The sequence below is a fragment of the Rhinatrema bivittatum genome, chromosome 5 (assembly GCF_901001135.1).
Source record: "Rhinatrema bivittatum chromosome 5, aRhiBiv1.1, whole genome shotgun sequence".
Classification (NCBI taxonomy): Eukaryota; Metazoa; Chordata; class Amphibia; order Gymnophiona; family Rhinatrematidae; genus Rhinatrema; species Rhinatrema bivittatum.
In genome coordinates this window covers 80,162,281-80,178,540 of record NC_042619.1, presented here as the reverse complement: position 1 = coordinate 80,178,540, position 16,260 = coordinate 80,162,281, and the positions used below count along the sequence as shown (strand labels likewise).

General features: G+C 49.6%; 1 protein-coding gene across 3 annotated transcripts in view; it reads right to left on the bottom strand.

The window, feature by feature from the left end:
- PARP4 (poly(ADP-ribose) polymerase family member 4) overlaps nt 1–16,260 on the bottom strand; it is a 376,732-nt gene that overhangs the window by 114,652 nt on the left and 245,820 nt on the right. For all 3 annotated transcript variants that reach the window (XM_029602495.1, XM_029602494.1, XM_029602496.1), the window contains one exon: nt 3,445–3,562. In XM_029602495.1, the coding sequence (XP_029458355.1) occupies nt 3,445–3,562 (118 nt within the window). The remainder of the gene's footprint in view (nt 1–3,444; nt 3,563–16,260) is intronic.

Sequence of the window (16,260 nt, the reverse complement as noted above, 5' to 3'; positions counted from 1 at the left end):
TTGGGTAGGATTGCTACAGTTTGAGTACTGGCAGTTAGTGTTGTATGATAGGTTTAATATATGTAGCTACAATTCAGCTTATTCATACCTTTGACGGTTAAACCCAATACACTCATTACAACAGAACTAAAGCTATATAGGCTCTGACTGGTGTCTTTTTTTTCCTTTTTGCAAGATTTTCTGGTTGGCACTGCAGCAGTGCGTTTAAATATATACATGTTGTAAGTGATATTTTTACCTCAGAAGACAGTACTTTGAATGTTCTTTTTAATGTAAAAATGTATAATTTTTATATATAAATGCATAATTTTTTAAAATGTGTATGGAGAGAGCAGAATTTGTGTGCAAGGCTGTAAGGTTTGCCTATGGCACCTAATACCTTTGCACCAGCCCTGGCTACACTGGTTCCACATGGGAAAGCAGGATTCCATTTGGAGTTGGGCTGCTTTGGATCAGTGCTCCCCCCCCCCCCCCAGTCTCGTCCATGGCTTGAATTTCCTTTTTCTAAGCCCAGGGAACAGTATGAGCTTGGGGAACCATAAAAACAGCAGACTATGTAGTACAGGGTGGGCAATTCTGGTCCTCGAGGGCCACAAACGAGTCAGATTTTCAGGATATCTCTAATGAATATGCATGGTATAGACATACATACAAATGAGGCAGTGGGCATGCAAATTTCTCTCATGCATATTCATTACAGATATCCTGAAAACCTGACTGATTTGTGGCTCATGAGGATAGGATTTGCCCACCCCTAATGTATTCAATGGGAATGCACTGGAGGGGTGGAGGTGGAAGAGAAGTCACAGAAAGGAAGGGGGTGAGGAGGAAGTGCCTGTGCAGTCTTTGGTGAGGATATTGCCTAAGGTGATTGAGCTGGGTTCTGAGAGGGGCAGCTGGCAGGGGAACCAATGAGTTTCCTGGAGAGTGGGGGTGCTGAGAAAGGTTGGAAATGGCAAAGGCAGGGGGGCTGCTGCAAGATGGAGAAAGGCTGGCAGCATGCAAGAACTTTACACCTTGATGTGGCAGTATTGGAGCCGCGGGGAATAGGGGGAATATATGTGAGCACATCAGCAGCAGCACAACAGTAGAATGTATCTGTGTCAGATACATTCTACTGTTGTTGGGGGGATGTCTCTTTTTGACATATACTCACTCCCCACCACCCCACTACTGCCATATCACAGTATAAAGTTCTTGCTTGCTGCCAGCCACTCTCCATCCTGCAGCATCTCCCCCCTCCTTTTGCCATTCCCAACCCTTCTCAGCACCCCTTCTCTCCAGGAGACACACAAACACAGATTTTCAAATTGAGGAAACTTTATTGACACATACACACACACACACACACACACAACATGAGAGAGAGAAAGTGTGTGTTTAAGTATGTGTGTGCCAATAAAGTTTCCTCAATCAGAAAATGTGTATGTGTGCCTTACCCTGGTTGGCAGTGTGATTCTCTCATTACTTGCAACTAATTCAAGAATTTATTGTTTGGCAACAGATTTTTAATACCAGGCCAGGAATTTAGGATCTCTCTCTCTCTCTATATACATATAATAAAAGGTGTAACCAAACTTGTGTGGGATCTAGTCAATTGGAAGGGGGACTGCAGCTCATTTTTCTCACCCCTGGTCTAGGCTTTGCTCTTAGTTATTTAGGAAAATGTGAAATTTTTTATTTTGGAAATTTTATGGCTTAATTCTGTTAGGCTTCAGGTCACACAATGTACTTGGAGGGCCAGTGTGGTGTGCTTTGGGAAATGTGGAATCACATGCTGCAGGGAAAGCACAAGAGGGAGTTGAATGCTTGGAGGACTGGTTTTCAAAAAATCCCCCAGTCAGATATTTTCCTGTAATCCGCCCCTGCCTGTAGTGGTGGCAGCCGGAGTGCATTCTGTCACTCCTGTGAGCTCTGAAGCTTGATGTTTGAAATCCAAGTGGGAGCATATCAGCGTGGTGTGATTAGGGCATGCCGGTGCGAGGCCACCACTGATTGGCTGCAGTATGCATTGCTGGCATTAGTGTTGCTTGTGCAGGGGGAGCCACTTGAGCCATAGACAGGAAGAAAGGTTGACCATAGCCATAAGGACCTTTCAGCTGCTGAGGAAGGAAGTGCAGACTACGGGGAGGAAGGCACTGGGTTTTATGAGGCTGCCAGTGAAAGCCAGGAAAGGATGGTGGTTCCTGGGCCACTATCTCTTCAAAAAATGTGGGGGAAGGAGCCGGGACATTGTGCTTTAAGGATGCAGGTTTTGAAGGTGTGAAGTGCAGAAATCCTTATTACTATAACCCAGATATACAAGTTCGAGTGTCTCTCTCTAGATTAGAATCCCAGTGGGGGTTGTTTTGCTCATATCCTAAATCTGGCATATTGCAAGAGAGGGAAATAGGAGAGCAAAGGAAAGAAGGAGTGGGGGAATGGGTTATGAAAGGGGAAGGCAATAGAGAGGCAGCAAGAATGTATGGCAGGATATGAGAGTGCTAAACACACACACACCTCATCCCGCCATCCATTCATCTTCTCTACCCCCTACTTCCCTATATGGGAAGATACTGGGGAACAAAGAGACGGGGCAAAGGTGCTGGGGGTGTGACAGCGCTGCTAACTTTCCCTAGAGAAATCTAGAAATATTATCACTAACACTATCCACCACAACTTTAAAACCTGGGGAACCCTAACCCCTTCCTACCCCCTTCCCTAGCATTTCAAATCATTGAAAGGGACACATATGGATTCCCCCCACCTAAACCATTATCAACATAAAACTCTGAGGGGTTCTCTCCCTGATCCCCCCTCCCCCCACCTAGCTCAGCAAATTATGAAAAGAACCTCCCAGTCGCCAGTCCTTTCGGTGATTTGAAATGTCCTATGTGGCCCCTCTGCCTTTTCTGTATACAGTGGTCAAAGGAATTAAAATAGTAGGAAGGTGCTAAATTGCTTGTGTTGGGTAACAGAGCAATTCATTCAACTTACACATATAAGAATCATTTTCCACTCCCACAAATCATAAATGGCTGTTCCAGCATTACAGTTACTCCACTAGCTCCCCACGCACCCCTGCATTAAATCAAACTTTTTTCTGTTTCAAGAACCCACATTCCTTTCTGCCTTTCCTTCAGCATCTTTTTTCTTTTTATACCTTAGTGTTTACAGTTCAAGTAGAAAAGTTGAAAGATTCACAAATACATCATAACAAAGATGTAATGAATTGATCCCCTCGTAGACCCAGGGCTCAGCACAATGCTCTCTCTCTCTCTCCACTCATTTTGCCTCCTCCGTCTTCCTTTTTTTGCCCTCTACCTAATAAATTTCCTTCCTCTTTATAATATGCAAAACCTCTTCTGCCTTCCCTTTCGTTTCTTTGAGGAGGCGCATGCCATGCCATTAGTTTCTAAAAGACCTACATTACCTGGAGAACTGGAGATTAAGATCAATACTTACTGGCTCCAAAATCTGTTTTGCTTGGCCTGGCAGGAGAAGCTCCAAACAAACTAGTGCTCATCAAAGAACTAGATATGTCCCCACCACCTCCCAATGGGACCTGCGGCTCAGACTGAACCTAATGCAATAATCAAAAAAATCATGCTTTAATAACATTAGTATAATATTTCCCATTGACCAAATATATTCAGTGTAGCAACCAAAAAGAATGAGTCGGTATATAGAAAAAGCCTTTATTCTGACAGTATTCAAGCCCGACTCTGGCCGAGTTTCGCTCTATGCGAAGAGCTGCCTCAGGAGCTACTAAAATCAAAATTAAAACACACATATGAATATTAAGAAACATTAAAGGGTGTGTGAACATCACAAAAACATTTAAATCACATACGGGTAGATTTTCAAAGGGATACGCGCGTACCCCCCGAAAACCTACCCCAAACCCCCCCTGCGCGCACTGAGCCTATTTTGCATAGGCTCGGCGGCGTGCGCAAGCCCCGGGATGCGCGTAAGTCCCGGGGCTTGCATGGAGGGGCGTGTCGGGGGCGTGTCCGGAATGACGCGGCGTTTTGGGAGCGTGTCGCGCATGATGCGGTGTTTCGGGGGCGGTGCTGCGGGTGTGGTTTCGGCCCGGGGGCGTTCCGGGGGCGTGGCCGCGGTCTCCGGACCAGCCCCCGGGACCGGAACATGGAGCCGGCGGAACATGGAGCAGGGCAGCCGGCCGGAGCGCTTCCAGCAGGTGTAACTTTGCCGACAAAGGTAGGGGAGGTTTAGATAGGGCCGGGGGGGGGGGGGGGGGGTTAGGTAGGGGAAGGTGGGGGGAGGGTGAAGGAAAGTTCCCTCCGAGGCGGCTCCGATTTCGGAGCGGCCTCGGAGGGAATGGAGGCAGGCTGCGCGGTGTCAAAATAAATATAGTTAAAAACAAATATTAAGAGTCAATAATTAAAAACATATATGTGTAAATACATCACAATGTCACATAAATAATATAAATAATATGGACAGAAATCAACATAGTACATGCATGAACAATGGATCAAGGTGATAGGATGTTGGTGCAGGAGTAACAATGGCGGGATGATATGTAATACCTGTGTAGAATATCCTTTTTTCATTGGATTCAAATGTGATCATGTGGGTCAAGTATTAGCAGTGGTATGTATTCATATTATAAACCATTCTAAAAAAGACAACTTGGTGTCGGTATAAAGCATATCTAAAACCTGCAGACTCAGGAGAGTAGTACTGAAGGTAACTGATGTATGGGGTGACAAGCAGTAAAGGATTAATTAGTAGCAAATCAGTGTGAAGATAACCTTCTTGAAAATTATCCAAAATACAAAAATGTGATAGGTGCTCAGCTGCTGGCATCTCTCAATGAAGTCGACTCTTCAGACTGCCGCCTGGGTCTTCTGCCTCCTTTGCCGACACATTGCTGCAAATTGAACTTTTGGTGGCGCAGTACTGACCATTATACCTGTCTCCTTCAAAATGGCCACCGCATTCACCACATTTTTCACCTGGGAGGTGGTTCCATTAATTCTAAATGCGAGGCCTCTTGGATACAGTCATCGGTACTGGATCCCATTATCCCACAGCGATGCAGTGATTTCTTTAAATTCAAACCACTTGCACAGGGTTATCAGGGACAAATAAGCAAAGCTTGCTATAATATGACCTTCTCAGGACCATGACAACTGCTTTCTAGGTGCCATAACGATCCTGTCTTTAATGGCATAATTGTGAAAACAGGCAATAATATGTCTGTGGCAAATTGGTATTATTGGGCCAAGAGCACAATGAGCATGATCCAAATTAATCTCTATTTCTGCATATGTTTCACCCTCTGCAGTACTGTCCTTAAAATCTGTGCACAGATGCTACTTATCACTATTTTAAAGTAATTAAATTCTAGAGTCACAGGCACTCCATGAAAGCAGAGATTGCTGCTTTGGGACCTGTTCTCCAGATCCTCCTGTTTTTCATTATTCTCTCTAGTAAAATTTTTGCAAGCAGGCTAACTTCCCAATTTTATTGGCCTGTGCTTCAAGGCAAGTTTCGCATTAGTCAACAATTCGGCCAAAATCAGACACCTTGGAGATTAGACATCATCGTGAGAATTTCCTTCTTATTTTCCTTAATGACCTGTCTTAGGTCACAGAACCATTCTCTAAATTCTGAGCGGGTTGGAATTTCACTCACAGCAGCTGGCACTGATCATACACCTTGCTCGAGCTCATTCTCAGTAAGGATAAGGCCTTCAGCCTCCTCCTCATCTTTGGCCTCTCCCATTTCAGGGCACGATTTAACATAAGATAAGGGCTTAAAATGCACTGCTTTTTTCTTGAAGGCCATCCTGTTACGCATGCCGGCCGTGGCAGACCTGTGGCCTGGCCGCCTCACTTGTCTCAGATGAATCCAGTGCCTGGTTCCTCATCCCTGGCGGTGGTGGGCCACCGGCTCCATCCTTGGGCCGTCCCCGGTGCCTCCAGCTCAGCTGCAGTTCCCTGAACTCTGCGTCGGGCCTCCCCGCATGGCCTGTGCAGAGATGCCATCACTCAGCGCCGCGCTCCTCCCTAGGCGCGCGCTCCACTGAGTCTTAAGTAGGGCCCGCGGTGGGAACCTTGCCACGGCCCCGGATGATGACATCAGCGGCGCTCCGATACTTAAGGCCGGGCTCCGCACCTAAAGTTTGCCTTTGCAACAGGTCTCCATGCTGGTCGTGTACTCGTTGCCTCCTGGTGATTCTCTTTTGTTCGTGGTTCCTGATCTTCACTGACTCCTGTTCCTGATTTCTACCTACCCTCGGTTTGCCTCCTCAGATTTCGACTTCTGCTTCGCTTGATCATGCCATTGACTCTCTCCAAGCCCGGACCCCTGCTTCACCTGACCATGCATTGACTCTCTTCAAGCCCGGACCTCTGCTTCGCCTGACCACGCCATTGACTCTCTCCGAGCCCGGACCTCTGCTTCGCCTGACCACGCCATTGCCTCTCTCTGAGCCCGGACCTCTGCTTTGCCTGACTACAATCTTGACTCTCTCTTCGTCCAGATCTCAGCCTTGCTTGCCACTGCTTCCAGATTGCTGCTGGCCCAGACTCCAGCTTGCCCTACGACATTCCTCCAGTCTATGTCCTGGACTTGGCCTATTCAGGCCTGCTCTTGCTCGGGCGCCCCCTATCTGATTTTGGTTCTATAGGCACCTGGGCCTCCAGGACTCCATCTCATACAGTACAGACTTTTTCTCTTCACTGTTGCTGCCTCTGGGCTGACCTCCCGATCCTTCCATCGACATTAACACACGGAGGCCCACCTAAGTCCAGACGGCCCCGGCACCCAAAGGCTCAACCCACGGGGAACGAGGGCTAGTATTGGTGAAGCGCCAGTTGGCCTCCGTCCATCAGCCTAGTCCGCCTGCCGTTGGTGGGAACCCGTAGAATCCCTCCTTCGGATAGCGTCAACCCCACCTTGGCCCAAGGGTCCACCTCCGGTGCATTAGGTTGCAAAGGCCATGGACTCGGCGGAGCCATGTGCCCTCCAGGCTATTCCTGGCCTGGTTTCAATGGTAGAAGAATAGCAACAGTTTCTCGAGGCACTGGCCTCCTCCCTTCAGCGTCTACATGCCCGGCTTGAAGCCTTATCCGGCAACTCAGTTCCAGTACCGGCTTCTTCCCACCAACAGCCGTCTCCCTCCACTCCTAGAGCCTTGTTGGCCCTACCAACTCCCCTCGTTTCAATGGTGACGCCAAGCTCTGCAGAGGGTCTATCAAGCAATGCTACATGCAGTTTGCTCTGCAGCCCTCCATCTTTCAAGATGAACTCACAAAAGACACCTTTATCTTGTCTCGTCTAGAAGGGAAGGCACTGGCTTGGGCTTCACCCTTGTAGGAGCGATCGAATTCTCTCCTACAGGAACTGTCTCGATTCGTGGCTGTGTTCCGGCGGAACTTTGATGATCCAGAGCGGCATACCGTGGCAAGCACTAATTTGCTACACCTTCGACAAGGCCAAAGAAGCCTATTTGATTATACGATTGAATTCCAGACCTTAGCCACAGAACTCTCCTAGCAGGAAGACGGCCTGCTAGCTGTCTACCTGGATGGACTCTCTCTGCAGCTGAAGGATGAATTGGCAGCTCGGGAGCTCCCCTCCTCTCTTGAGGAACTTGTTGATCTAACCGGCCAAATTGATCATCATCTCCAAGAGCGTCACCGGGAGAATCGGATGCCCAAGAAGCCCACTCGGGTTCGCTCCCGTTCGCCACCAGCCCTGCCTCCAGTAGGGTCTCTATTGTGGCCAAGACGGAAGAACCCATGCAGTTGAGCCATGGGTAGCTGTCCCCAAAAGAGCGCCCTGGTGGAGACAAACAGGCCTGTGTCTGTATTGTGGAGCACCTGGCCATCATCTACAGGCGTGCCCAGTCCGTCCGGGAAACTACCCGGGCTAAGTTCAGTTGGGGTCCTGAACTTGGGCGCAACTTCACAGACCCCTCAGTTGTCCATGCCTGTCTCCTTGATTCGGGACTCTCGGTCCTTTCCAGTTCTTGCTCTGATGGATTCTGGAGCAGGAGGCAATTTTATCCTCAAGGATCTAGTTCAGCTTCTGGGTATAAAAACCTGTCCTTTGAAGACCTCCTTGTATATTGCTTCAAGTTATGGAGAACTGTTACCCAGTCGAATTTTCCTGTCCACTAAGCCAGTTCAACTCCTCACTGGCGCCCTTCATACTGTTGCGTCCTTCAGTCTCAGACGGCTTCATCCTCTGTGCCTCATCTTTCTTCCTGCTTTCTCCACTAGCTTTGGGAAGATGGCTGCCACCGCGTCTTCAAGCCGCTCTCTCCAGCATCCCCGGAACGGCTATGGCAAGGCTATCCGCCATGTTTCTCCTGAGGGCCTCCTAGGGTGCGCGCGCGCATGCCACTCACATCTTTATCCATGTCATGGCGGGAACCTCGGGGGCGTCCCCCTTGAGTGACATCACGCCATCTGGGTATTTAGCCTGCCCTTCGTTTGCTAACAGATTGAGTTAGCAAGGATTGGAATGCCTCTAGTCTAAACTACTCTGTTGCTTCCTTGCTGCCGCTGGAAGCTCTCTCTGCCCTTCAGGGTCATTCACCTAACCTGGGTACCCGCTCCTCGGGGGCCCTATGCTTTCTTTCAGGTGCCTATCTGGGTACCTCGCTCCTCGAGGGCCTGAACTCCCTGCCTTTGTGCCTGTAATCCAACTACTTCTGCCTGCTGGGATCTACATCTATACAGCTACCAACTTAGTGAGTAATCTAATCTTTGTCAGTCTGTCTCACCTACAGCTCAGCACTGGGAACCTGCATCGAAACTCCCTATACTACCATTGTGGGATGGGTCTCCTCTGCCGAGGGCCCCTAGACTGCCTCTATTGGATCACCTCACTACTGCCACCTCTGGTGGTATCATCCAGCTGTATAATAAAAGACAAATCTTCTGTGTTTGCGTGTCTCGAGCCTAGCCTAGTACTGCGGTTCCTCACGGGGCTCCTCCCCGTGGGAGTGGCCATCACCGCAGTACCCAAGAATCCACTCCAACACCTCAAAACCATAACACATACGACGAAATCGAACTATTGGTATTAGAGAAATCTATCCACCTGGTAGTCTTAGGTCTACCCTGGCTCCAATGTCACTCCCCCAATTTAATTGGGGGTCACTCCAACCTGTGGAATGGAGTTCCACCTGCCATCAGACTTGTCTACAAAGAGTGGTGCCATCCCCTGTGATTCCTTTGGCGACCATTTCTTCAGGCATACATGCTCCCTATGAAGACTTTGAAGATGTTTTTTCAAAGCAAAAAGCGGATCTTCTACCGCCTCTTCAGAGGTTTGACTGCCTCATCGAACTTCTGCCTGGGACCACACCTCCCCGAGGGCGCACTTATCCTCTGTCTCTTCCCGAGACCAAGGTCATGAAGGAGTACATCCAAGAGAACCTTGTGAAAGGATTCATTCGTCTATCTACACCTCCTGCTGGTGCAGGATTTTTCTTCGTTACGAAGAAAGACAGATCTCTAAGGCCGTGTATCGATTACCGCGGCTTGAATGCTATCACCCGCAAAGACAAATACCTGTTGCCCTTAATCTCTGAGTTATTTGACCGTCTACGCGGAGCCTCTTTATTTACCAAGTTGGATCTACAAGGGGCTTACAACTTGGTGCGAATCCGCCCTGATGACATCTGGAAGACAGCTTTCAACACCAGAGTCGGGCATTACGAATGTCTGGTGATGCCCTTCGTTCTCTGTAACGCACTTGCCATATTCCAACAAATGATTAATGAAATTTTAAGAGACCTACTGTATGTTAAGGTTGTGGCATACCTCGATGACATCCTTATCTTTTCCAAGGATCTGGCTACACACCGCACCGATGTTCGCACAGTTCTTCAGCGTCTCTGTGAAAACTATCTGTTCACGAAATTGGATAAGTGCTTGTCTGAAAAGTCCAGTCTGCTCTTTCTTGGGTATATAATTTCACAACAGGGATTCTCTATGGATCCTGAAAAACTCAAAGGAATCCAAGATTGGCCACAGCCAGTGGGTCTTAAAGCACTACAATGATTTCTAGGATTCATGAATTATTACCGACATTTCATTCCACATTAATCTACACTGGTGGCTCCTCTTACTGCATTGACCCATAAGGGCCAAGATACCCAGAACTGGATCCTGTCTCCACCTTCCAGACCCAAACCGCCCCTTTCTGGTTGAGGTGGATGCCTCCGCTTTTGGGGCTGAGGTGGTCTTGAGCCAACATTCTGCTTCCGGATCCTTAGTCCCATGCTTATTCTACTCTCGCAAGTTCTCTTCAGTGGAACAAAACTATAGTATTGGAGATCACGAGTTACTCGCCATTAAATTGGCTTTAGAAGAATGGCGCCCGTGGCTAGAGGGCGCTCAACATAAATTCACCATATTCACAGATCACAAGAATCTGGAACATTTGAGCCATGCCCAGCATCTCAACACTGCCAAGCTTGATGGGCCCTGTTTTTCTCTAGGTTCAATTTTGAACTTCGCTATCGTCCAGCTGGAAAAAAGTCTTCAGACAGATGCCCTATCATGTTCCTTTGAACCAGAAGATACTCCGGAAGAACCCAGTCACATTATTGAACCAGCTTGTATTTGCTTGTCTGTGACTCACCCAGTTCCCACTGGGAAGACTGTCGTGCCCCGTCAACTCCATGAAAGGGTCCTCTGGTGGGCAAATGACTTAAGTTTGCCGGTCATCCTGGGCGAGCGCGAACCTTAGCATTGCTCCAGCGGTTCTGGTGGCCCACTATGGTTTCGGACGTTAAAGGGTATGTCAATTCCTGAACATTTGCGCTCAACAGAAACCTCCGGTCGGTCGACCACAGGGTTTGCTCCAGCCACTTCCAGCTCCCGAAGAATCGTGGACATATCTTTCCATGGATTTCATCGTGGACTTACCGCCATCTAAGGGTCACATGGTCATATGGATCACCATAGATAGATTTTCTAAAATGGCCCATTTTGTTCCACTACCGGGCCTACCATCTGCTCCCGAATTGGCATACCTCTTCTTCCTCCATATAATTTGACTTCATGGCTTGCCCAAGGACATTGTGTCTGACAGGGGTTCACAATTTGTTGCCTGATACTGGCGCGCCCTTTGTAATAAATTTGGCATTAACATCAGTTTAACAACTGTGTAACATCCACAAGCCAATGGACAAGCTGAGCATATGAACCGCTCCTTAAAATTGTTTCTCCGTGCCTATATAAACGACTGTCAAGACAACTGGTCTGAACTCCTTCCTTGGGCGGAGTTTTCCCACAACTCCCATACTGCCGCTGCTACAGGTACGTCGCCTTTTGTTATCGTCTATGGGAAGCAATCACGAACCACCACTGCCCATGCCGTTATCTGTGCCCTCTCCTGCTGCGCAAGCTACTGGCACTCTGGAATCAGACAAATCTTCGCTTATGCCAAGCCACATCCCGGGCCAAGAAGTCTGCGGACAGCCATCGACTCTCAGCCCTCGAGTTCCTTCCTGGCTAGAAAGTCTGGTTGAGCACTTGGTATATTCAGCTTAAGATACCTTCCCAAAGGTTTGCACCAAGGCATATTGGGCCATTTCCAATCATTCGTCATGTTGGACCAGTTACACACCAGCTTCAGCTGCCACCCACATTGGGAATCCACAATACATTTCACGTATCACTTCTGAAGCCAGAAGTCCTACCCTGGCATTCGCAAAAACCTCCTGAACCACCTCCGTTGGTTGCAGAGACTGACACTACTTACAAGGTTCATGAAGTCCTTGATGTTTGCCGTAGGGGCTGCCGGTGGGAATACCTCCTTTCCTGGGAGGGTTACGGCCCCAAAGAAAATTTGTGGGAACCAACTCATAACATCCTGGATAAAACCTCCTCCTTTAATTTCATCGAGCCCATCCGGGCAAACCCAGACCTCCAAGGGGGGGGGGGGGTGTAAAGGGGGCATACTGTTACGCGTGCTGGCCATGGCAGACCCGTGACCTGGCCCCCCCTCACTTCTCTCAGATGAATCCAGTGCCTGGTTCCTTGTCCCTGGTGGCGCTTGGCCGCTGGCTCTGTCCTCGGGCCACCCTGGTGCCTACTCCGCATCAGACCTCCCCGCATGGCTTGCGGAGAGACGCTGTCGCTCAGCACCCTGCCCCTCCCTAGGCATGCGCTCCACTGAGTCTTATGTATGGCCCGTGGTGGGAACCTAGCCGTGGCCCCGGATGATGACTTCAGCAGAGCTCCGGTACTTAAGGCCAGGCTCTGTTCCTAAGGATTGCCTTTGCAACCGAACTCCACGCTGGTCGTGTACTCGTTGCCTCCTGGTGATTCTCCTTTGTTCCTGGTTCCTGATCCTCGCTGACTCCTGTTCCTGGTTTCCTCGTTCCTGTGTTCCTGATTCCTACCAACCCTCGGTTTGCCTCCTCGGATTTCAACTTCTGCTTCGCCTGACCTCGCCATTGAATCTCCAAGCCTGGATCTCTGCTTCACCTGACCACGCCACTGACTCTCTCAGAGCCTGGACCTCTGATTCGCCTGACCACATCGTTGACTCCCTCCAAGCCCGGACCTCTCTACTCTATTGCCTCTCTCCAAGCCCAGACCTCTGTATTGCCTGACTACTCCATTGCCTCTCTCCAAGCCCTGACCTCTGTATTGCCTGACTATGCTCTTGACTCTCTCCTCGTCCAGACCTCAGCCTTGCTTGCCACTGCTTCCAGATTGCCGCCGGCCCCGATTCCAGCTTGCCCTGTGACGCTCCATCAGTCTACATCCTGAACGTGGCCTATTCAGGCTTCGTCCTGCTCTTGCTCGGGCACCCCCTGTCTGACTTTGGTTCTATTGACGCCCGGGTCTCCGCCTCATCCAGTACAGACTTATTCTCTTCACTGTTGCTGCCTCTGGGCTGACCTCTGGATCCTTCCATCAACGTCAACATATGGAGGCCCACCCTAAGTCCAGCTGGCCCCGGCACCCAAAGGCTCAACCCGCGGGGAACGAGAGGCTGGTACTGGTGATGCACCAGTTGGCCTCCGTCCATCAGCCCACTCCACCTGCCGAAGGTGGAGACCTGTAGGATCCCTCCTATGGATAGCATCAACCCCACCTCAGCCCAAGGGTCCACCTCTGGCGCAACATGTGGTGAAAGATGAAGAGGGGTCTCCACCAGGAGTCTTCGCAGATCTGCATACCATGGTCACCTGCAGAAGTCCGGTGCCACCAGGAGTACCAGCCCCCTGTGGTTCTCGATCTTGAGAACCATCCTGCCCAACAAGGGCCATGGAGGAAAGGCATAAAGCAACTTGTCGGCCAGATCTGTAAGAGAGCATCTATGCCCAGACACCACAGATCTCTCCTGCGACCGAAGAATCAAGGAACCTTTGCATTGCATATAGTTTCCAGGAGGTCTTCGAATGGAAGGCCCCAGCGATCCACTATCAGCTGAAATGTCTTGTCCGTTAACACCCATTCTCCTGGGTCCAGACTCTCCCTGTTGACAAAGTCTGTTCTTATGTTTTCTTTTCCTGCAATGTGAGAGGCCGAGATCATCTATAGATATCGTTCCGCCCATTCCATAAGTTGGTGTATTTTCTGTGACATTTGCTGGTTCTTGGTTCCTCCCGGTCGATTGATGTAGGCCACCGTCATCTTGTTCTCCAACATCGCGCGGACCGCTTGACCCTGCAGTCTGTGGCTGAACTGCAAGAATGCCAACTGGACCACCTGGGCTTCCAGGTGATTGATGTTCCAGAGGGACTTTTCGGCATTCCAATGTCCTTGGGCTGTCATCTCTTTACAGAGAGCTCCCCAACCCTGGAGATTTGCATCTTTCGTGAATACCAACCAGTTTGGGGAGGTCAAGGAAAAGCCCTTTCTCAAATGAGCCTTCTGCAACCACCAGTGAAGGCGAGAGCAGATTTCCATATGCAAGTGGAGCTGAACCAAATAGTCCTGAGACTGTGCGTTCCAACGAGATAGCAGTGACCGCTGAAGAGGACACAGCACCACTTCCTGGGTCGATGCCATCAAACCGAACACCTGTAGATAGGACCACATTGTCAAGCGTCTAGTGCTCACCAACTTACACACCTGTGACATCAATTTCTGAATCCAAACTTCTGGTAGGAAAACTTTGTCCTGCCTCGTGTTGAACCGAAAACCCAGATACTACAACAACGGAGATTGCTGAAGACTCCTCTTGGCCAGGTTCACCACCCAATCGAGTTCCTGCAACAAAGCAATCATCTTGTGGGTCACCAGGTGGCTCTCGTCCTGAGACTTGGTTCAAATCAGCCAGTCATCCAAATATGGGTGCACTGGGATCCCATCTCTTCTTAACGCCGCCAGTACTACCACCATGACCTTGGAAAACATTCTGGGAGCGATGGCAAGATGAAAAGGCAGAGCTTGAAACTGATAATGGCCTCCCGACACTGCAAAATGCAGAAAACGTTGCTGCTCCAAATGGATAGGAATACAAAAGGTAGGCCTTGGAAAGATCCAAAGAGGTCATAAATTCCCCCTACTGCACGGCCATTATCACAGAGCGTAAGGTTTCCATACAAATATGAGTCACCCTCAAATGACGATTGACACTTTTGAGATCCAGGATGGGACGAAAGGAATCCTCCTTCTGTGGCACAACAAAATTAATGGAATATCGCCCCGTACTTTCTTGAGACTTAGGCACTGGAACCACAGACCTCAGCCGGAAGAGCCTTAGAAGCTTAAACTCAACTGCCTGCTTCTTCTGCGGGGAGTGGCAAGGAGATACCATGAACACATCCCGAGGAAAACTGCGAAATTCCAACACATATCTGTCTTGTATCACCTCCAGAACCCACTAATCCGACTTGATCTCTACCCATCTCTGATAAAAGAGAGAGGCATCCTCCTCTATTGTTCCCAAAGGTGGGTCAGCAAACCTTTATTGGGAAGATCAGGAAGATCCGTCACCTGAGCCCGCTCCTCTCTTGGGCTGTCTGGGACGAAAGGTCTGAGACCTATCAAAAGGCAGAGTCCTCTGAAAGGTTGACCCCTCTGTAGGGACGAAACCGCATGGAACTCCGGAGACGACCCCTCGTACCAAAGGGGCACTGCAATTGCTTCTTATCCTCCAGCAACCGAGGAACTGGAGATTCGCCCCACTTTCTGGCCATTTTGTCCAACTCGCTCCCTAACAAGAGCGAGTCTTTAAAATGCATTTTCGTAAGATTAGCTTTGGAGGCTGCGTCAGCTGACCAATTTCACAACCATAGTTGACACCTGGTCGCTACCAGCAAAGCCACTCTTCTGGCTGAGGTACGGACCAAATCGCAGCCCGCATCTGCTAAAAAGGTGGCAGTGGGTTTCATAACTGCTCTGGAATTCACTCCAGAATCACCAACTTGTCTGCTCCTGAGACAGGAGCAGACAAGATCATGCCACAAGGGCGCAACAGGAAGCTATCTGCAAAGTCATTGCCACTGCATCAAAGGCTTGCTTAAGGATAGCCTCAATTCTCCTGTCATGCACATCCTTCAAAACCGCTCCTCCCTCCATGATGATAGTCTTCTACTTAGTAATGGCACAGACCAGCACATCCGCTTTGAGAAAATTCAAATGCTCTCTCACAGCCTGACCCAGGGGGTACATGCCTTTCAATGTCCGACCCCCTATGAAATTTGACTCTGGGGTGTCCCATTCAAGATCAATCAATTCCTGAATGGCATCCATAACTGGGAAAAAACAAGAGGCTTTAGGCAAGGAGTCTTCTTTGGCTCCGACATGGAATCTACACCAAGAACACCCAGCATCTTCAAGGTCTGGGAAACTAGGGCCAGCAGTTCATCTCTATGAAAGAACCATAACATGGTCTTATATGGTTCCAGTCCTTGAGGAATCTCCCTATCTTCCAGGGGAATTAGAATCTGTCTCATCATCAGTGTGTTGTGTGTGCCGGCCGTGGCAGACCCGTGGCCCGGCCCCCTCATCTCTCTCTGGCGAATCCAGTGCCTAGTTCTTCATCTCTAGCAGCAGTAGGCCGCCAGCTCCGTCCTCGGGCCACCCCCGGTGCCTCAGCTTCAGCTACGGACCTGTGTGCTCAGCATTGGGCCTCTCTGCGTGGCCCGTAGAGAGACACTGCCGTTCAGTGCCGCGCCCCTCCCTAGGCGCGTGCACACACACGCATCGTTGTCACTTATGAAGGGCCCGCGGTGGGAACTTGGCCTCAGCCCAGGATGATGACCTTGCCGAAGCTCTGGTATTTAAGGCCAGGCTCTGCTTCCAATGATCGCCTTTGCAAGAG